At 45.8% G+C, this 21998-nt stretch overlaps 1 protein-coding gene across 7 annotated transcripts in view; it reads right to left on the bottom strand.

Moving 5' to 3' along the window:
• Positions 1–21998, bottom strand: part of SFXN5 (sideroflexin 5) — a 116865-nt gene that overhangs the window by 80516 nt on the left and 14351 nt on the right. For 6 of the 7 annotated variants that reach the window (XM_058683710.1, XM_058683708.1, XM_058683707.1 and 3 more), the window contains one exon: positions 9390–9467. In XM_058683710.1, coding sequence (XP_058539693.1) covers positions 9390–9467 — 78 coding nt within the window. The remainder of the gene's footprint in view (positions 1–9389; positions 9468–21998) is intronic. The other variant, XM_058683709.1, reaches the window with a different exon arrangement.

Genomic DNA, 21998 nt, shown 5'->3' with positions numbered 1-21998 from the left:
ATTCCATGCTTCCCCGTTGGGCTGAGCACCTTCCCTCCCTTTAATTATTTGATTCTCACACTCAGAAACCTGCTCGCAGCCCAGGTGAGGAAGTCAAAGCTCAGACCACCTCCAAAGTCTCAGAGGCAGAGCTCACGACCTCTGACTCAGATTTGTCCCTCCATTCATCCTCACTCATTTATTCACATTTAGTGAACAAGTGCTAGGAGTCTGACACCCTTCTGAGGGCTTTGTACATATTAACTAATGTAATCTCCTCAATAGCCCCTTGGGGCAGGGACTAGTACATTCCCCGCTTTATAGATGTGCAAATGGAGGCACAGACAGGTTATGGGACTTGCCCAAAGTCTTACAGCAGCATTGGGATTTGAACCCAACCAGTCTGGCTCCAAAGTCTCCAGTCTTAACCACCACATGCACCTGTTTCTAAATGTTGGCACACTGACGTTCACTGTTCTCTCCCTTTAGGCATCTATATATTTCAGAGATCTTTCCATATCACCACCACTCTTCCTAACAGAAACCTTGGATGAATATATTGTAAACCGTACCCTATAAGTGGACTTTTAGGCTATTTTCCATCTTTTTTTATTGTGGAAAAATATTCATAACCTAAAAATTTACCATTTTAACCACTTTTAAGTGGCAGGTCAGTGGCATTAAGCACATTCACATTGTTATGTGGACATCACCACCATCCACCTCCAGAACCTTTTCATCCTCCCCAACTGAAACTCTGTACCCAGTAGATCCTTTTTAAAAAATGTTTACTTTAGGGGCACCTGGATAGCTTAGTCGGTTAAGTGTCCGACTTCAGCTCAGGTCATGATCTCACGGTCCGTGAGTTTGAGCCCCGCATCGGGCTCTGTGCCGACAGCTCAGAGCCTGGAACCTGCTTCAGATTCTGTGTCCCCCCTCTCTCTCTGCCCCTTCCCTGTTCATACTCTGTCTTGCTCTGTCTCTCAAAAAAAATAAATGTGAAAAAAAATTTTTTAATGTTTATTTTAAATGGGGAGCCTCTGGCATCTTCTCATCAGCCTGTGAAGTAGCTACACTTTAACCTGCGAATTCCTCAACCTTTAACCTATAAAATCCTTAACATGACTTGTCTTCTCTGGGCTCAGCCCATCTCACTCCATGCCTCTGGCGGAACATAAAAGGGTGCGGCCCCAGTCGCACCCTTGGAACTCATGTGGACGTGAGACTTTGGACCTTGCTTGATTTCTCAGCTTGGGCAATGAGGACAGAGCGGGGGTGGGGGAAGCAGTCTGGGCAAGAGGTTGCTGGAACAATGCAGAAGTTTGCTGATTTCAGAAATGGCCAGTGTCTCAGCCGAGCTGCCATACGAACCTATTAGAACCCCGTGTAGAGGCCAAGGGAAGGGGCAGAGGGTGGGCTTCAGAAGGAAAAGCCTTGCCTTTTGGGTATGGAGCAGGGCATACCCCAGCACCCAAAACCCAGATGAAGGGAGCAACCGCCCCCAGTCTGGCTCACTCCCCTTCCCCTCTGCCTCCTTCCAAGCTGCTTCTCCAAACCTCTAAAGGCAGCAAAGACAGAGCCTATTTAAAACAACCTCCAGAAGGTAATTAAACAGAGCCCGAAGGGGATCCTTCTGTAAAGCAAAGGATGCCTCCATAAAACAAACAAAAAAAACTTCCTAATTTATCACTTGGGCCAATCCCATTATTCCTTACCATTAATTTTGTTGCCATGGTTACTCCCAGGTAATATGTACATATGCAAGTCTATGTGGGGTAAAGGTACCCCCCTCAATCCTACAGATTCATAAAAGGAGAAAAACATCCTCCTGGTAGTTTAGCGGCAGTAACTTCTTCTGTATACGTGCAGCTTCTCGAAGAGGACGCACCTTGGAATCAAACCCTGGCTTACTCCAGATCTCCCGCTTGCTGGCCATGTGATTTGAGGCAATTTACTTAATCTTTTTGCACTTCCACGTCCTCTTTTGCAATATGGGGATAGGAATACTTACTTTCAAGGTTATTGTGAAAATTAAAGCAAATTCATTTATTCAGCAAATATTTACTGAGCACCTACTATGTGCCAGCCACAGACAGCTCTGGCATTAAGAACACATCAATGAAAAAAATACTGAAAATCTCTGCTTTCATGAAGCTTATATGCAGTGGGGATGGAGGGCACAGCAGTACAAGGTGGGCAGGGTCATTTTCTTTCTTTCTTTTTTTTTTTAAGTGGGTTCCATGCCCAGCGTGGAGCCCAGTGTGAAGCTTGAACTCATGATCCGGAGATCAAGACCTGAGCTGAGATCCAGAGTCGGATGCTCAACACACTGAGCCACCTAGGTGCCCTGGGGTCATTTACATTCAGGTGACATGGGAGGAAATACTTGAAGGAGGGAGTAAGTCATGCAGATATCTAGTGGGAGATTGTTCTGGCAGCCAGAACAGCCAGAGCTAAGGCCCTGAGGCAGAAGTGGGCCTGCCCAGCACGTGTGAGGGACAGCAAAGGAGGCCAGCGTGACTGGAGTGGACTGAATAAGGGGAGACTACTGGGAGACAAGATCACAGAAGGAAGGGGGCTTTGCAGGCTGTGCTAAATACTATGGCTTTTACTCTGAGTGGAAAGCAGGGACACAACACAGTTTGTAGAGAAGTGGTTCTCACCGGGGGGGTGGGGGGGTGTGATTTTGCATCTGGGGTACATTTGGCAATGTTTGGTTGTCATGACTTGGGAGGGGGGCTACTGGCATCTAGTTGGTAGAAGCCAGGGATACTGCTAAAAATCCTATGGTGTACAGAACAGCCCCTACAACAAAGAATTATGTGGCCCCAGATGCCAATAGCACTGAGGCTGAGAAACTCTGGAACCAAGGAACAAGTGAAATAATGTAGGTGCTCACAGATTACTCTGCGTGCTGTGACAGAGGGGCCCAGGTAGAATAGGGGGACCACCCAGGACCCCACTGCAGCGACCCAGCCCAGAGATGCACCTACAGCGCCCAGCACCACACCTAGCACATCCTGCAAATGCTTCAGCTAGGATTGGCCACTTGCCTGTCCTGTGCTAACAGTAAGGGACAAACCGTGGCCAGCCTAGAGGTGTGGGCTCCTGACCAGGAGTCAGAGGCTAGGGGTCCTGAAGGCTAGGGTAAGGAAGGGGAGGTATCAGCCAAGCCTTCCCTTCAGCCACCTTCTGGCAAACCTGCTGACACCCAGAGAAGATTTTGGGTGCAAGTATTTTTAACTCTCTCATATTTTCTCCGCTATTTTCAGCAAAGCCCAAACACAGCTGACCCCATTTCCACACTGCCAGAGGAGGAGACTTGCAGGATCTCTTACACCAGCTGCCCTTTCTCCTTGGCAGGTTGCAGGCAGAATCCACCCTTTCGTGGGGCCTCTGGGCAACCAGTAGGTTACACTGGGTGCAGAGTAGGCAATTAACAAGGTGAGCTGGTCCCCAGGCCCTGGGGGATGTGGAATGATGGGCAAGAGCAGCCCACAGGGGCTCCCAGAGCCCTTACGCCTGCTCCCTTATGCCTGCCCACTCCAGTAGCTTCCAGGCTGGTTTCCCTAAAGGCGTTTACCCTCCCCCTAGCACTCAGACTGATGCTACCACAGTGCACATCCAGGCTACTCCCTTGCTCAAGAGCTTCCAGTAGCTTCCCCTGGCCCCATACAATGCATCTCACATCTCTACCTGGGTTGCAAAACCTTTTGCAATAAGTAACTTCCCAACTGCCTCTCCAGCTTCCTCTCTCTGGTCTCATCTTCTCTCCCCACTCCTTTCTCTCCTCCACACTCCCTCCCCATCTCTCTCTCTCTCTCTCTCTCTCAATCTCCACTTCACTTTTCCCTCTTGTCTGTGAACACGGTGGGTCTCTGTCTACACTCTACACTAACCACTGTGTCCCCTCCGTGAGGCCTTTCCTCACTCCCTGCATTCTCAGGACTCTCTCCTTGCTGAGCTCCTACCTGCCTCAGCCACAGTCTTGCCTCCAGCCTGGCCTCTAGCGCCTGCTTCTGTGTGGTCACCTCACCTGTGCTGGGAGCCCGCTGCGTGAGGGCAGGAACTAGGGTGCGCTCATCTCCCCCTCGGGTCCACCTCCCAGAGCAACTGCTCCAAACAGGATGCTCAGCAGATGCCCAGGGCCTGCACTGTGTGTGCGAACCGCACAGGTATAACTGGGCTGCAGACCTTCACAAATGCCAAGCTCTTCTGCCTGTCATGTTTGCACACATCAGTCCACTCCACAGAGTATCCCCTTCCCTGCCAAATCCACCTTCAGGAAGTGGGTGAAAGATGGGCACTGGATCTAGCAGGCCCAGCGTCAGATCCCTGTTCCACCACATACTGGCTATGTGGCCTTAGGTAAGTAATGTAACCTCTCTGAGACTGTTTTCTTACCTGTAAAATGGGATTAATACAAGTACCTACCAAATAGGGTTCCTGTGAACATTAACTGAAATGTGTGTAAAGTGCTAATACTTAGCACAATGCCTGGCACTTGGTAAGCCAAAGTGAGTGGCGGCTCATTACCAAGAGGGCATCTTTCATATTTAACCTCACCCATCTCCATCCACAGCAAACCACTGCAGCGACACCCCAGTGTATAAAGCACCACAACAGAGTCAACATCCAGAAACCTAGTCCAGCTGCCTATGCTTATAGCTTTGCTCTCATCTATGGCTTTTTTTTAAATAATTTTTTTAATGTTTATTCATTTTAGAGAAAGAGAGAGAGATAGGAGCAAGTGAGGGAGGGGCAGAGAGAGAGGGGGAGACACAGAATCCAAAGCAGACTCCAGGCTCTGAGCTGTCAGCACACAGCCCATCGCAGGGCTCGAACTCACAAACCATGAGATCATGACCTGAGCCAAAGTCAGATGCCTAACTGACTGAGCCACCAAGGCACCCCTATGGCTTTGTTGTTTAACTGATAACTACAGTCCTTAATAGGGCTCCTAGCACATCAAGTTTCTACTTGTCAAGCCCAAAGGGTAATTTATACATACTTATTTTTATTTTATCCTAAAGACTAATTTTTCACTGGAATAGCAACCTTTTAACAACAGTCTCTGGAGGAATTATCAGCCACCCACCAACAGAAGACCAAACAAAGGCCATCAGGTGTGAACAAACTAGCAATCCACTTGTATGTACCCACCGGTGAGATGTCATAACAAGAGGCCAGGCTTACAAGCTGGTAAGTAGGTTACCCTGCACTGCCTGTGACATCAGGATAGGCCCGCAGGCATCAGGAGGCAGCCACAGGCTTCTGATCCACACGCCTGCAAAAGGACGTCAGAGCAAGCACAGAGCCTAGGGGCAGATGAGGCAGCTGTCCAGACTGAGATCCAGAGCCACCCTGGGCCTAGATATGGCTTGTGAGCAGGACCAGCCTAGACCAGGAATAGGGGACCATCCTTAACTGCAGAATGCTGAGGCTTTCCCAAATCCTGGGCTAATATGTCATCATCCACCCACTCTGTTCTTGTCCATGGAGGCCAGAGGAGGTATGGCTTTGTAGATGAGGCCCAGGGAGGGAAGTATTGTGAGAGCCAGGAGGACTGGAAAGGGAAGTAGAGGGCGGATATGATTATTAATGGGGCTGAGCAGCAGGCTCACACCTAGAGCACTGTGCTACCCAGCCATCAGATGGACACTGCAGGTATCACTAACGTGAGCCAGAATTGGGAAGCATGGCTAGTGCCAGGATCCCCCGCCCCACCTCCCCTCCTCCCAGCTCTCTGGGGGCACACTGGGGCTTTCAGGGCAGAAAACAAAAGAGGCCCAGCAAATAGGGCAGGCAACTTTACGCTACTGAAGGGAGTAAAGAGGAGAAATGTGGCCTCACTCCCCAACCTCTGGATGCTGGAGGGAGTCCCAAGAGGCCAACCTCAGCCAGAGGGAGCTTGGGTTGGGAGCAGATGCAGGGTGAAGAGTTGGGGGGCTGAACTCACCCCTGACAGGTCCAAGAGGAATTGCAAGGGTCTGAGGATTACTTTGGCCTAGAGAGGAGATGTCAGGTGAGGCCACCCAGGCTCCTCAGTGCCCATGCCAGAGGGAAGCACTGTGCTCAGGGATGATCTGATCACAGCCTGTGCTTCCTGCTGATAGCAGCACAGATGCCTGAAGATAGACCCTGTCTAGCCAGGCATTGCCCCATCTCCCACCACTCCCTGGGGCCCTGCACAAGGACATCTGGCCAAGGTGCTGCATCAGCTCACATATTTGCCCTCCTTCCAAGTGGCCGGGCCTCCGTCAAGCACATTCTCCCAGACTTCCACTGTGGGGGGCTTGCTATCTTCACTCATGATGTGTTTCCTCACCCAGATGGCTCTTACCTAGTACTCCTCTTGGCCATTCCCCTCTCATCCCTCAAATCTCTGGTGGGAATCTCTTCCAGACAGTCTGGGCAAGTTACTCCTTCTTCTGCTGTCCCACAGTATGGTGGTTTTTCATAATCATTGTCTAGATTCGGGGGGTCCATGAAGCAAGAATCTTCATCTACTTTCTTCCTTGCTCTCTCCCCTAGGCCCCAGCATCAAAACTGGACTGCAGGTGCTCCATAAATACATATTACATGAATTAGGTTGGGGAGAGCTGATGGCTGAGCCACCCACCCCAGGAACATCCAGCCAGGTACTAGTGTGTCCTGAGGTCAGCCCAGAGCCTCAGCACGGGCTTTACACCTAAAGGTGTTAGAAGGCAAGGGCAGTGCCTCATAGGGTCACCAAAGGAATGGAAGGAGAGACAACAGCAGAGAAGGGACAGCAACATGTTTTTGGATGGAAAATAACTAGAGGTTTAGTAACTTATCCAGTAGACAAGAAAAAAACATCCCCCAAATGCCTGAGGAAGGCATGCTTAGGGAGCCAGTCCATTGCTCTCAAAACACCAGCAAAGTTCAGGTCTTGAAGGTACCAGGTACCACAGGAAAAAAGGGCTAATCATAAGACTAAACACAGGGAGTTGGTCTAAAGTCTGTCCTCAAAGCAATAAGATCCCAAGGCCTTCACCATACAGCAAGGTGACTCTTACCACCCTCACCTATGTTTCCCAGATGCTATAGGTTTATCAGCCTTCTGGAGAAACTAAATCCAAGTGATCCCAGACTTGAGAACACCAGCACAGTAGAGGGTGGGAGTAAGTGAGACTCAAAGCAGGGAAATTAATAAAAGTCTGCAAAGTGAGTATTGGGACTCCAGCCTCCTTCCCCCACTTGTCTTCCAGAATGCAGAGACGTGAGATGGCTACTGTACTCACAACACAGGAAAAAAATTCTATTAAGAAGAATTTAAGGGGTACTGAGGTGGTTCAGTTGGTTAAGCCTCCAACTCTTTATTTTGGTTCAGGTCATGATCTCACGGTTCTTGAAATCAAACCCTGCATTGGGCTCTGCACTGATAATGTGAAGCCTGCTTGGGATTCTCTCTCTCTCTCTCTCTCTCTGTCTCTCTCTGTCTCTCTCTCCTTACCTCCCCTGCTTGTGTGCATGTGTACTCTCTCTCAAAATAAATAAAAACATTAAAAAAAAGAAGATTTTTAAAAAGAAACAGTCAAAGAGCTCTTGGAAATTAAAATTATACTAGCTGAAGTTAAAATTTCAATAGATATGTTGAAAATAAACTCAAGGAAATTTCTTGCAAAGCCACACAGGACAAAGTGATGAAATGGAAGAGAAAAAAAATATAAGAAAATTTAAGTGTCAATTTAAGATGTCGAGTATTTGGCTAACAGGAGTTCCAAAATAAGAAGAAATTGTCAAGGAAACAGCATAAGAAAATTAGCCAGAACTGAGAGACAGGAGTCTCCAGATTGAAGAGGGTCACTAGAAACCCAAAATAACAAATTTTAAAAGAGAAGATCCTAAACATTTCCAAAAAGGGAAAACAGGTTACTTGAAAAGAATCAGAGATGAAATGTATCAGATTTCCAACAGCTGTCCTGAAAGTGAGAAGACAATAGAGTAATGTCTTCAAAATGTCTGTCAACCTATAATTTTCTCCTCAGCAAAATTGTCAATTAAGGCTGAGTGAAGAATTACAATTTTCAGACATAAAAGGACTCAAAATTTTCTTCCCATTTACTCTTATATTAGGAAGCTACTGAAAGAGGTGTTCCACCAAAACTAAAGTATACACCAATAGAAAGGCCTGGAGCTGGAAGAGGTGGACACCAGAAAGGAAAACTTCCAGGGGAAAAAAAAAAGGACAGGAGTCTTCAGATTGAAAGGAGGCACTGAAAACATCAAAGGCTGCTAAAGAATGTAGTAAGAGGTAGAGATGGTATAAAGAAAACTATGCCAATGTGAAAAACTAAGGCAATTATTAACTCCAGGTAAAATACAAAGTTCAAAAGAGAGAAAACAAAAAACAGTAAATGGTATTTGTATAATTGTAATAGTGTGAATACTGAATATCCATCAACCCCCAAAGCCATAATAACTATTTTGGGAGAGTAATGAGGATGGCGGAGAGAAGTGTGTTTTTTATGAAAGTAAATAACAAGAGAGCTGAATCCTCATCTACTATAAATAGATAATACAAAGAACTAGTTGAAAAATAAGACTATAGATAAGCATACTGGTTTGACATACAGATTTCTATGTGAAGAAATAGTTAAAAGTATTTGCTTCTGGAGAAAAAGAATGGGAACAGAAGAGGGATGGGACAACATAGTACTTTTCCTCCAGGTATTTTAGTACTATTTAACTTTTTGAACTATGCACACATGTTACTTTGGGGGAAAAAAAGCGTGAAATTAATTTTTTTAAGTTTTTGAAATAAAGTTTATAAACAAAAAGAAAAACTTTGGCAATGTTAACCATCAGTCTTTATAATCATTAAAGCAGCCCTGCACTGCATCCCTCTACCTTTCCTCAAACCAAACACAACCAATAACATTTTACTTAGCTCTAGTTCAAATTCCTACATGATATATAAAAAACGAAATTATAGCATCCTAGCCTAATCCCCTTTATCCTGCCCCATCTTTCCCATCCTCAACCTGAACTTTTGGGTAGTGGTATGCTAGTAAATATTTAAAAATTAGTTCTTTGGGGAAGAAAGTCCTGATTTGTAGCATTTGCCAATTTCCATGGGGTAAATGCTCCCACGTGGCTGATTTCAAGTTACTTCTGTGATGTCACTGAACGTGGAATTGGGAAGAGATGTACACATCAGCTCCAGGAAACTACTGCCTTTGGGCGTCTCTTGTCTTATCACCTCCGTGCTTCCCCCCAGACCCAGGGTATGAGAGAGAGCTGAGTGTCTCCTCCAAAAAACCAGAAGTCCACATGGCTATGTAACAGTGGAAGTGGATAATGAAGGGAAGAGAGTTGGTTCCGGATGCAGAGAAAGGATTGTGACTTTGCCCCCTTCCTTCTCCTCCCACCTCCAGTAGAGTTACCTGCTCATTGGTGACCCCTGGGCGCAGGGTCCCATGCTTGTAGTCCTCCAGCAGCTGCACAGCCTCTCTGAGACGTCTCTGCAGGGGAAAAACAGACATTGAGGGGCATAGATCCAAGGCTCCTGCAACTCTTTCACTTGCAAACAATAAAGAAGGATACACTTTAAATGTCCTTCCAAAGGGATGTGGCTAAATGACAGGGGTATAATAATACTATGGAACAATATTTGGCAGTTTAAAAAAGCAAAGTACATCTGCATGTGATTCCATCTCCAACATATTTTTTTGAGTGAGAAAGTGAATTGCAGAGCCGTATGATGCCATTCATTATACCAAACAAACAAAGCCCCCCCCCACACACACAGAAAACGATATTTTTCTATGAGAATACTTATGTGTGTAGATGCATCAAAAAAGCTCTAGAAGGAGACTTAGCAAACTAGTGACAGGGGTTACTGTGGGGTAAGAGGAAAGGATCCAGATTTGGCAAGGGGTGTCAGAAGGAAATGTAATCTTAATTGCAATATTGAAAGTTTTTATAAAGAGAACGTATTTATATAATACTCATAGAATTTCTTTTCAACATTCTAAAAACACCAGCAGAGATTTACATACTAAGTACATACGGCTACGGTAACTGATGGAGAGAGGGAGGGGGGAAAAGGAGGATAGGATTGTATCATTTGTAAGATCTTAAAAGCTAAAGGGACAGCAACAGTGATTGAAGGCAGCATTTACCCACCAAAATATTTATATAAGAATATTCACAGCAGCACTATTCAAATAGCTCCAAATTGCAAACAATCCAAATGTCAATAGTAGACTGGACAGGTAAATGGAATATTACTCAGCAATGTAAAAAGCAAACTACAAATACATGTTACAACATGGATGAATCTCACAGAAATAAAGTGCAAAACGTATTTTCCAAAGATGAACACTCCAATATCTACCACTCCCCACCCTCTTTTAGAACATTCCCACATCCCCATCGAGAGGTAGAGTCCATGTTTCCTCTTGCTGATCCTGGGCAGGCCTTCGTGACTGCCGCCACAAATAGAGTATGGCTGAGGTGAGGCTATGTGACCTCTGAGGCTATGTCATGAAAATGCCTTGCACTTTGACCTCGTTCTCTTGAGATGGTCATTCTCTTGGAACTCAGCCATCATACTATAAGGAAGCCCAAGCAGCTTCTGGAGTGACACATCTGGATGGGAACTGAGGCTCTGGCCCAAGGCTGCAGCTGAGCTATCAGATGACAGTCAGCATCAACTCACCCACCACGCAAATGAGCCATCTTGAAATGGACTTTCCAGAGCCCCATCAATCTGCCCTAGCAGATGCTGCATGGAATAGTGATGAACCATCCCCTGCAAGCCCTGCCCAAATGGAAGATCAGTGAGCAAAAGAATTGAGTGTTGTTGTTTGAAGCCACTACATTTTGGGGTGATTTGTGAAAGCTGACTTACATAATGAAAAGCAAAAGAAGTCAGATGCCAAAGAGTATGTATAAAGTTCAAAAACAGGCAATGCTAATCTAACCAATCTGGTGGAGGTCATGTTACTTTTGGGGGGCGGGGGGCAGGGTGTTGACTTGGAAAAGGCACAAGGGACCCCTTTGAGGTAATGGAAATGTTCAATATCTTCATCTAAGTGGTGGTTATATGGGTATAAACATAGGTCAAAATGCTTTAAGCCATAAATTTAGGATTTGTGCATTCTATCATATGTATACCATACCTCAAAAAATTAACAAGAAGCAGATAACATTCATGGAAGGCAGCCTATGTCAAGGTCAGGTGAGGCACCCAGACATCAGGGTTGTCTAGCGTGGGCAAAGAAACCCAGTGAAGCTATTCTGTTCTCCTTTTTATAATTTTGCTTGCTTGCTTGCTTGCTTGCTTGCTTGGGAGTGTGAGCAGGGGAGGGGGCAGAGAGAGAGAGAATCTTAAGCAGGTTCCATGCTCAGCCCAGAGCCTGACATAGGGCTAGATCTCACGACCCTGGGATCATGACCTGAGCTGAAATGAAGAGTCTGTGGCTCAGGGCCTGAGTCACCCAGGTGCCTCTGTTCTCCTGTTGATAAAAGAATAAGGCTGGCTGAGCAGAGGAATGCAGAGGGACCTCCACAAAAGCACCTTGGTCTAAAGGCAGGATGTAGCATCAGGAAAAGCACCCAGTGGGGCAGGTGGGGTGTTTGCTGAGCCAGCTGACAGGCAGTCCCATAGCATGGGAAATGAACAGCCACCAGCAGGACTAACTGGGAGCCCGGACAAGCCAGCCAGGCCACCCGGCCCATCAGGCATGTGTGAAGTTTCTGTGGCCAACACTGGTCTAACCCAGGGCATTGAGGGGCCAGGGAAACTTCTTAGGAGCAGCCTGACTGCTGGAAAGTACAGCCCCTTCCCCTTTCAAATGTATGGGTATCAATACCAAAATTCCAGAGTCCCTTCCCAGAATCTGTTTCCAAAGTGGAGATAGCTTTGTGAGGGTTTTTATTGGAGGGGACCCCAATTAATCCATGCTGTTTAGAGAAAATGTCAGAAAAAATGGATAAGCACAAAAAATCACTTTAAATCACTTGTAAACATAGCACTGAGGTAACTACTGAAGAAATGAGGATGGTTTAAAAAAAAAAAAGTGAGGATGATTTTCCTTCTAGATTTAAAGCGTTTTTCAACAAAATGGGATCATGCTGACTGTTTCAACTTGCCTAAGGTCACACAGCTAGAAAGTGGGAAGTTTAGTTTTTGTACCCAGAGTTTAATCAGACCCTTGCTCTGTGCCCCCAACACCCCGAAAGCCTCCTAGTGATGCAGCGAGCTCTCCCCCCTCCCCCCCCCCCCCCCAAGCCGGCTTCCTCCCACGCCACAGCCTCTGCCACGGGACAATGAATGCTCTACTTTCCAGCGCTGAATGGTGAATGGCCCCGTGTTCTCATTATTTTCCCACTCCAGGGATTCTCCTGAGTTCCTATAACAACCTGGCCACATTCCATCTCATTTGACACCATCATTAAAGGGAGGCCTCCTGCCACAAGAATAAGTTCCAAAGAGCCCTGATCTTGGCATGGGTTGAGGGAGAACTAAATCCCAAGTTCCTGAAGACAAGCCTGAGAAATGAGGACTGGAGGAAGCTAGAACATGCTTTTCTGTTGCTGGGCCTTACTAACCCTCAGACAGGCCCCTCGGTCAGAGGCTGAGGGGTTGGGGCTCCAGGCCCTGCTGCGGGACAGCCAAAGAGGACCTTACAAGATCCCTGAGGCCTGCCTGTTCTGGGGGCTGGGCTCTTCACTATAGAGGAGGCCATTATCTGGGAGATTTGAGGGATGGGAGGAGTATCTCCCTGCTTTAAACCCTCCTCTCACCCCTATGCATCACGAGGCTTGACGGGAGAGCCCTGGGCACTTGAGGGAAGGGGAAAGCTGAAGGTCCGAGGCACGGTGAACTTTGCAGGAAGTCTTTTCAACCATGAACAAACAGGCAGCCAGGCCCTGAATGCAAAGGCATCGAGTGGCAGATGTAAGGCTGCAGGCCCTTCTCTAGAGCCCTGGGCCAGGGGGAGGGATGGCCAGGTTGCTTCCCAACCTCCCTCATTGGCTTCCTGCCTGTTGCTAACCTACCAGAAGGTGTCACCTTGAGGTTGTCTCCTTGTATTTGATGGGGGTGTGGTCTCCAGAAGGTCCTTCTGGAAACGCTGGCCCCTGGGAGGTCTGCTCCAGGGCAGAGAATTTAAACAGAGGAGAATCCTGGCTCCAAGGGTCCTACCCCCAGGCCTAAGTGGAAGGAGAAGGAAGAAAGAGGGCAAGCATGGAGTGGTGGCCAGAGAGGGCAGGAGACCGTACTACAGTAATGGGGACCGAGGGACCCAGGAAGGAAAGGACACAAAAAGGAAAGCTGGGGAATAAGTTATCAAAAACAAAATTAATCTTGGGGTGCCTAGGTGGCTCAGTCGGTTGAGCATCCAACTTCGACTCAGGTCATGATCTTCCAGTTTGTGAGTTCAAGCCCCACCCACATCGGGCTCGCTGCTGTCAGCGAAGATCCCACTTCGGATCCCCTGTCCCCTCTTTCTGCCCCTCCTACTCTGTCCTCTCTCTCTCTCAAAAATAAATAAACATTAAAAAAAAGAAAAAAAAAAAAAAAACATGGGGCACCTGGATGGCTCAGTCGGTTGGGCATCTGACTCTTGGTTTTGGCTCGGGTCATGATTTCGCTGTTCATGAGTTTGGCCCCACATTGGGTTTTGCTGACAATATGGAGACTGTGGGATTCTCTCTCTCTCTCTCTCTCTCTCTCTCTTTCTCTCTCTCTCTCTCTCTGTTTTCTGCCCCTCCTCTGCTCATGCTCTCTCTCTTTCTCTCAAAATAAATAAAACTTAAAAACTTGGGGGAAAAAACCCTAATCTTTTTTTTTGGGGGGGGCACCATAGCCCACCCTCAAACTAAATGCAGACTGCATGTAATCCCTGCTTTGCTACAGAGAGGATGTCAAAAATGACATAAGTATTTACCATAAGAATATTTAATATATTAAACACATGGTGGCAGTGATAGCACCTGATCAGGATATGAGTAGCACTCAGAAATATTTCACCCTCACATCTGGTAAAGGGACCATCACTGTCTGGGTGGTGCCTGCATGTTCCCACCTCCTGGCCTTGCCCATACTGTTTGCTTTATCAGGACACTCTTGCTCCCCAACAGTCTATGACCATCCCCAACTATGCTTCCAGGCTCAGAGCCATCTTCTCCATGAATCTTCCAGAAATGTTCTCCTTCACCTCTCAATGGTCAGTGCATTTATTTGATCTGCATCTCTCTGAGGTCCCTGACCCCTTAAGCATCTATGTGTCCTTGTCTGTCAGAGATTGCACAGCAGGGACCAGGGGGCTGGTTTTAGGTACTTTGCAGATCCACAGGACCCACTCACCCCTGTCCATCTTAACACGGGGCCACACATCAGAGGGATTTAACCAAAAATGAGTGACTGAGGTTGCTGGGGGGAGAGGTGAAAGGTATGGTCAGGGTTAGGAATCCAGGTTCCAAAGCCACAGACCAAAGTCCCTCGATGGTGATGCTGGTTTGACAAAATCCCAGAATTACAAGAGACTGTACTGTTTACACAGGATGTAGATAAGAATACCCCTTTGCATATATCTATCATAGAACCATCTAGGCCACCTCCCTCCTCTGAAATAACTGGGGCCAGAAAAGGAAGGGTATTTCCATGTCCAGGGTTACATAGGGGTGGAAGGCACCTAGGAGCCTCAAATCCCTCAATCCCAGTTCTGGGCCACTTCTACAAGATATCAGCATGGAAGGGGCACCTGGGTGGCTCAGTCCGTTAAGTGTCCGACATCTGCTCAGGTCATGATCTCACAGTTAGTGAGTTCGAGCCCTACAACAGGATCTCTGCTGTCAGCACAGAGCCTGCTTCAAATCCTCTGTACCCTCTCTCTCTGCCCCTCCCTTGCTCTCTCTCTCTCTCTCTCAAAAATAAATGAAAACATTAAAAAGAAAAGACATCATCATGGAAGACCCTCCTGTCCTCATAACAATAACTGAAAGAAGGGTCGTCTCCCAGTGAGTTCACAGCAATGCCTGCATCCCCCAAAGTTGATGCCTACTGGGGCAGGGCACCCCAGGCAAGGGTAGGAAGGTCCTTCCTTACTCTCACTCAAAGCCATGCCCAGCCCGACACAGAGAAACTGGAGCATTGAAACATGGGCATTTCAGGCAAAGTGGAGAGTTTGGAAGTCCCAAAGTTTGCAGAACTGAAATAAATAAATAAACAAACAAAAATAAAATTAAAATTAAAATTAAAATTAAAAAAACAGCGTCCGAGGCCAGGGGAGAATGAACTGGCAGAGGGGGGTGTGCATGAGAGAACGGAGCAGGGATGGCTGGTGGGGAAGCAGGAGGAGGTGGGGGCAGCAGCTTAGGTCGCATCATGCCTTGATTGCTCAGTGTCTGATTGTTCTTACCTGGGTCAGTCTTGCACCTGCCCAGGGCAGAGAGCCATGCATTCTCCCCTCACCCGAAAGACTGCTTGAATCATTCTTACCGTGGTCCCAAATGCTGGGACCTGCAGAAGATAATGATTTATAGGCAGACAGGGTCCCAAGCCTTTCTCTTGTCTTCCTTCAGCCTTCCTATACTCTCCTGTTCCTTCCCAGTAGTCCTGGGACCCCCAGGGTTAAACATCTGTGCTGAGATTGGTCCTTGGCTTCCCCGCCCCAGGCCACCCTCAGGGAGGCCCCAGGGGAAACCAGGGACATATGGGGAGGGGTTCTGCTTTCCCTGTGGCTGACCTCTGATCACCTTCAAGGGGCCCTTGAGAGGTAAACTCATATAATTCTGGCAGCATGACAGGAAGTATAACCCCTCAGAAAAGAAACCCATCCAGCTACCCCAAAGAGCTTTAGAAACAATCATGGCCTCCAGCCTAGATAGCCTACTCTTGGGAATTTATTCTAGAAAATAAATGTAGCTGAAGTGAAAAGTGATAGGTTTGAGACTATTTTTCTTGGAAAAGCACCGCCTGTGCTGTTAGATCTAAGGGTCAAACCAGGGACGGTTATTTAGACTTTAAAACTTGATTTTAAAAAATTGTGGAGACACTTGGGTCACTTGGTTGGTTGAGCATCTGACTTCAGCTCAGGTCATGATGTCACTGGTTCGTGTGTTTGAGCCCACATCAGGCTCGCTGCTGTCAGACTGACATCTCAGAGCCCACTTTGGACCCTCCGTCCCCCTCTCTCTGCCCTTCCCCTGCTTGCACCCTCAAAAATAAACATTTAAAAATATATAAATAAATAATTATAAAGACTTGGAAATGAATGAAAAAGGCAAATAAAAACTGTTCAGTGCAATAGTATGCCAAAAATGCATGCAGATAGGCAAGAACTTAAAGTGTGTAAAGGTACTGACGTTTGGTTCCCTTCCCTTATGTCCATCTGTTTTGTTTCTTAAATTCCACATATGAGTGAAATCATATGATATTTGTCTTTGTCTGACTGACTAAAAATAATATAAAACCAGAGAGGGAGGCAAACCATAAGAGACTCTTAAATACAGAGAACAAACTGAAGGTTGCTGGAGGGGGTGTTGGATGGGAAGGGCTAAAGCGGTGAAGGGCACTAAGGAGGAGACCTGTTGGGATGAGCACTGGGTGTTATATGTAAGTGAGGAATCACTAAATTCTACTCCTGAAATCATTATTACACTACATGTTAACTAACTTGGATTCAAACAAAACAAAACAGTAACTTGTCACTGGGAAGCTATCAAAGATCTTATAAACAGGATGAAAACTGTGTTTACAAAGCTGTTTTAGGTAGAAGATAATGTTATAAATTTTGGCACTCTTTCAGTTTCTGTAAAAATCCCAAAGAGGGATAAACGAGCTTTATGTTTACACTTACATTTTTATAAATAATCAATAAAAAATTGAATAAAAAAAAGCGACATTTGGATATTTACTATTAAAACTTCAATTAAAGACTTTAAAATTAGAATATCAGATGCTGTCTAGAAGGCATTTAAATAAATGGGCATCCTCAAAGAGATTAAGGGTACACTTATTATGATGAGCACTGAGTAACAGAATTGTTGAATTACTATATTGTACACCTGAAACTAATATAATGCTGTATGTTAATTATACTGAAAGTTTTTTAAGTGTAGAGAAATATTATGATTAAAAAGTAGTTGATAAAAAATAAAATATAAATGGATATCCTCACTATTATTGAGACTATAAACTGATATGATCTTGGCACAGCTTGGTATAATCTACAGGGTAAACTGGCAATATATATGAAAAGCCTTAAAATGTCTTTCTTTCAGAGGGGTGCCTGGGAGGCTCAGTCAGTTAAGCGTCCGACTCCTAATTTCGGCTCAGGTCATGATCTCACGATTCATGAGACTGAGCCCTGAGTCAGGCTCTGCACTGCTCTGCACTGGCAGTGTGGGGCCTGCTTAGGATTTTCTCTCTGTCTCTCTCTCTCTGTCTCTCTCTCTCTGCCCCTCCCCCGCTCATGTGCTCTCCTTGTCTCTCTCTCTCTCTCTCAAAATAAATGAAGATTTTTTTTAACATTAAAAAAAAGTCTTCCATTCAGAAATTCCACTTGTAGGAATTTATCCAAAGAAAATAAAGAGAAATATGGGGAGATTTATGTACATGGATATATGCTGCAATACTACTTATAATGGCAAAAGACTTGAAACCACCCAAGTGGTCAACAATAGAGAAAATTATTAAGTGCATTATAGAATAACCACATGGTTATTAAATATATTTTGTAATGACATTTAATGACAAGGAAGAATGTTCATGATATGCTGCATGGAAAAAAGAGTATATATTATGTATACATATATGTTATGTAAACATATATATCATATATGATTCTCTCTCTATTCTATATAAAGAGATAGATATATATACACATATTACATAAATCATCCTAATTTTGCACATATGCATATACCAAAATGTCAATGGTGATTATTTCTGGCAGGTAGGATTATGGGCTGTTTTTATTTTCTTCTTTAGGCTTTCATATATTCCAGTATTTAGGGATTACTACCAGAATCATATCACATCAGAAGGCATATAATGTCAGTTTTTCATGGCCAATGATGCTAAGTTTGGCCACCTGGTTAAAGCAATGTCCTCTAAGCTCTTCACAGTAAAGGTAACTTTTCCCCTTTGCTAACTATCTTCAGGGTGACACTTACTTGAAAACATCCGGATATCCTGTTTGCCTACAACTCATTACTCTATGCGAGCAGCATCCATTAATGATCCTGGTCAGAGGCAGTTATTTCATTGAGGGTTACACAATGACTATTTCCTACTACATTTATCAGCTGACATTCTTCTGTGAAGATGAGCTTCCCCCTCCCACACTTCTAGTGGACTGTGGACGGATGGATTTCTCCTCCTCCTTCTTGTTGTTATTATTGACTCCTGCATTTATTATTATTGCCATTATTATCATTCTTCAGTGTGTTATAACTGAAGGGTGGATAACTGAAGGGTGAATAACCCATTGTATTCTTCTTAACGTTCAAATTCTCCCAAATGTGACTGGTGGGTTTCCTTTCAAGCTAGTTCCTGTGTGTCCATTCTTTGAGCACCCTCCCACATTCTGTAGCAGCTCCTCTTGCCCCAAATGTGGATTTCGCCACCTCTCCAAGAATCCCTGATTTCTATTAGTGGGTACTGGTACTTAGAAACCAAGATCTGAGCGCTAAATGTGTTCACTGTTACCAGGTGTCATTGCTTCTAGGCCCTTTCAGTGAAAAGAGCCAGGAAACTGGAAAATATAAACACAAATGTGTGTGTGTGGTGGGGGAGGGGGGTCATGAGTTCATATCCATACCTCCAATTCAGTGCAACATCACGTAGTTCTTTGTCCTTTCCCCTGCTCCAGATTTGTATCCTCCTACTTCCACAGTGAGAACCCTGGTTCCCAACATCAATATAATTACTTATCTATTCTATCCTACAATATACCCTGGTTTCAGATTACTACACCAAAACTAGTCCTGAGTCTGTGTTATTAACACTATTGCAGTTAGTTTTCTCTGTCCTTCAGGATGATAATCTGTCAACCATTCATTCCATTAAATAATTATTTAATTCATAATAGCAAATTCCTTTCATTTTCAGTCCAAAATTAAAAGTAACTTCAGGGGCGCCTGGGTGGCTCAGTCAGTTAAGTGCCTGATTTCAGCTTAGGTCATAATCTCACGGTTTGTGGGCTCGAGCCCTGCATCCAGCTCTCTGCTGTCAGCACAGAACTTACTTTGGATCCTCTGTCCCCCACTACCCACCCCCTCAGCTCTGCCTGCACTCTCTCTCTCTGTGTCTCTCTTAAAATAAATAAACTTAAAAACAAATAAATAAAAGTAAGTTCGATGTCAGCTGGTACACCTTTAGACCTTTAGAGGTCTAAATCTAATTCCATGACCTAGGTGGAAAGCCAACAGTGGGGCTTCTGCCAACTCCTGGTGGTTTGCTTCCTCAGGTCTGATCCTGGACACACTGCACCCTGACAAGAGACTCCTAGCCTCAAGATCCTCCCAAATAATCTACTCCTGCAGAGATTTCATGAACCAGGCAGACTTTACTGACAACTTTCCAGGAACAGGCAGAGGGGACAAAAGTACACCATGTCAACAAATTTCACAACCCAGGAGGCATGAGCAGTCTCAAGAGAGCCCCAGCCACTGGCCTCTCAGCTCATCCCAGATGCTTGCTCTCCTTTCCACTGTTTCTCCCTCTTCTTCCTTCTCTCTCCCCTCTCTTGCCACGATCAAAAAGGACAATTCTTCCCCCTGCGTCAAGCAGACAAACGTCTTCCTCCTCTGAAGCCTTGCTCAAGACATTCTTATGACAAAGACAGCCTTCTTCCTACGGTGAATAAAATGTCCTCTGCCTCATCACACATACAAGGATTGGGATCTTTTTAAAGGTTGGTCAGTTATAAATGTCAAACAAATCGCTGCAAAACTCTCTCAAGAGGAGTCTATCCATCGACTTGGCTAATGCCTCTAAGAACCAAGTCACCAGACGGCTCACGCTGCCCAGGATCTTTCTACCTCAAGAACCTCCAGCTTCCGGAACTACCTCCTCATGTCTCCACAAACCTATTACTCTCACAGGCAAAGAGACCTGTCTAGGTCTCTTCCGGCTGGGACCACCCCACAATCCCTGCCAGAACACCAGCAAAAAGCCCTGGGAGAGAAACAGTGCTCTGTAGGCATGAACCATGGTCTGTGGACTGAGCTCAGCAGAGAGGAGAGTGGCCCTTCTGGTAGTGCCACAGTTCCTGGGGGAGAGCATCAGGTAAGAGACTCTCCTCTCAGTTTCTAATTTCTCATTGCTTCCATGCAGATGGCCTTGCTAAGCAACCCGCATGGACTAGAGCCAGTGAAGGCCTGGATGCCCCACTCATGGCCCTTCCAGAGTTTTTAGGGCTTAGAAGATGATCTTCTGTGGGCAAAAACTTTCCAAAAGGCCAGCATGTAGTGTTGGAAAACAGTCCCCAACTGGGATGTAGCAGGGAGGGAGGTGTGGGTCTTTCTGGGAAGCCTTTCAGAATCTTTGATGAGGGGAGGAGGACAGGTGAATTTTGAAAACTATTACAAAATTACTGTTGTACTGGTTATTTTCCAGTTAGTAAATAGGTAGCTTTGACAAGTGAATTGCTGATAGGGGAAACAGGTCAAAAATGGTTTAGTGATGTACGGGAATATTGGGGCCTTTCAAAATGCAAGAAAGATGTGGCACCAGGAGGAGAGTGGCAAGTGAAATGGTCTGGGAACGAGAAGAGGGTGGACTGGAGAGAAAGGAGGGTGTGGGTCCCCTGGCACAGCTGGCATGCTGCCCTGTAGCTGTCCATCTATCCCCAAAGCCCCCGCCTTCTCATGGTAATCTGGGGAGCACGAAGTACCTCCTGACCTTCTGTCGTCCTCCACCATTTCTCAATGTGTCTCAAACCCATCATTAGCACTCCTATCCTTTGAGTTAAGCACTGGCCTCTGCGGCCTTCTCCGTCAAGCAGGTGGCATTTTTGTTGGGATTCATGTTACAATTGTATCCGGTTTTGTGCTATTCTGGAGCTTTCTAGAAAGTCACATCACCTAGGCTAGGTAAGTAGTTTCTCTAGCTTGGTGATTTCCCAAATTGTTGTGTAGTCATATTGATTACTCCTCAGGAGAATCCAGACAGAGCCCAGAGTATAGCAGCCCTGTGCTTTCGAGGCGGTAGACCCAGAGGGGCAGGTAAAGTCAGCCAGTAAAACACTGGAGCCCTTTGTTCTCACTGACATGTTGTTGGAAAGCACACAACAGGGTAATTCTCACATTTAGTGATACTGGACCGCATCCCCCACTGGAGATGGTTCTAAGCCCAGGTGCCCAGAAGGCCTTGTGCTTCTTTCCATCATGGGTTTTACCTCCCAGAGGGATCAACTCCAGGGCGGAAGCAATCCAATGCTCAACACAGAGAAGACGTGCAGAGAAGTGCACAACTCAAGGCTCAAGACCTTCCTCGGGATAGGTGGGGCCCTGGTGAGGGAGCTCAAGCCTTCTGCCAGCTGAGTAATCTTGGGATTATTACCTGAACAGGGTACAAACTGGCTAAGAATAAGGGTTCCGGAGACAAGCTTACCTGGGTTCATACACTGGCTCCACCACTGGCCAGCACCATGTGCATGAGATTTAACTTCTGTCTGTTTCCTCATCTGTAAAATGGAACTTAGAATAACATCTACCTCGTAGGGATGCTGTGAGTTAATGTGATGAGCTAACGCATGTAAACTGCTTAACACACTGCCCTGCTCACAGTTAAGGGCTTAACAAATATTTGCTTTTTTTATATGTGCATGCATTGCTACACACATACAAAGGCTATAAAGACATACGATGGCTAAAATAGACTTGGCGATAAATTTAAATGTGATGATACCACATGTTGGTGAGGATGTGGAACCACTGGGACATTGCAGATGGGATGTTAAATGTAGAGCCACTCTCAACAATGGTTTGGCAGCTTCCTATGAAGAGAAACATACACTTACCACACTTACCATACG

The sequence above is a fragment of the Neofelis nebulosa genome, chromosome 9 (genome assembly GCF_028018385.1).
Source record: "Neofelis nebulosa isolate mNeoNeb1 chromosome 9, mNeoNeb1.pri, whole genome shotgun sequence".
Taxonomy (NCBI): Eukaryota; Metazoa; Chordata; class Mammalia; order Carnivora; family Felidae; genus Neofelis; species Neofelis nebulosa.
This window is presented reverse-complemented; position numbering and strand designations above follow the sequence as displayed.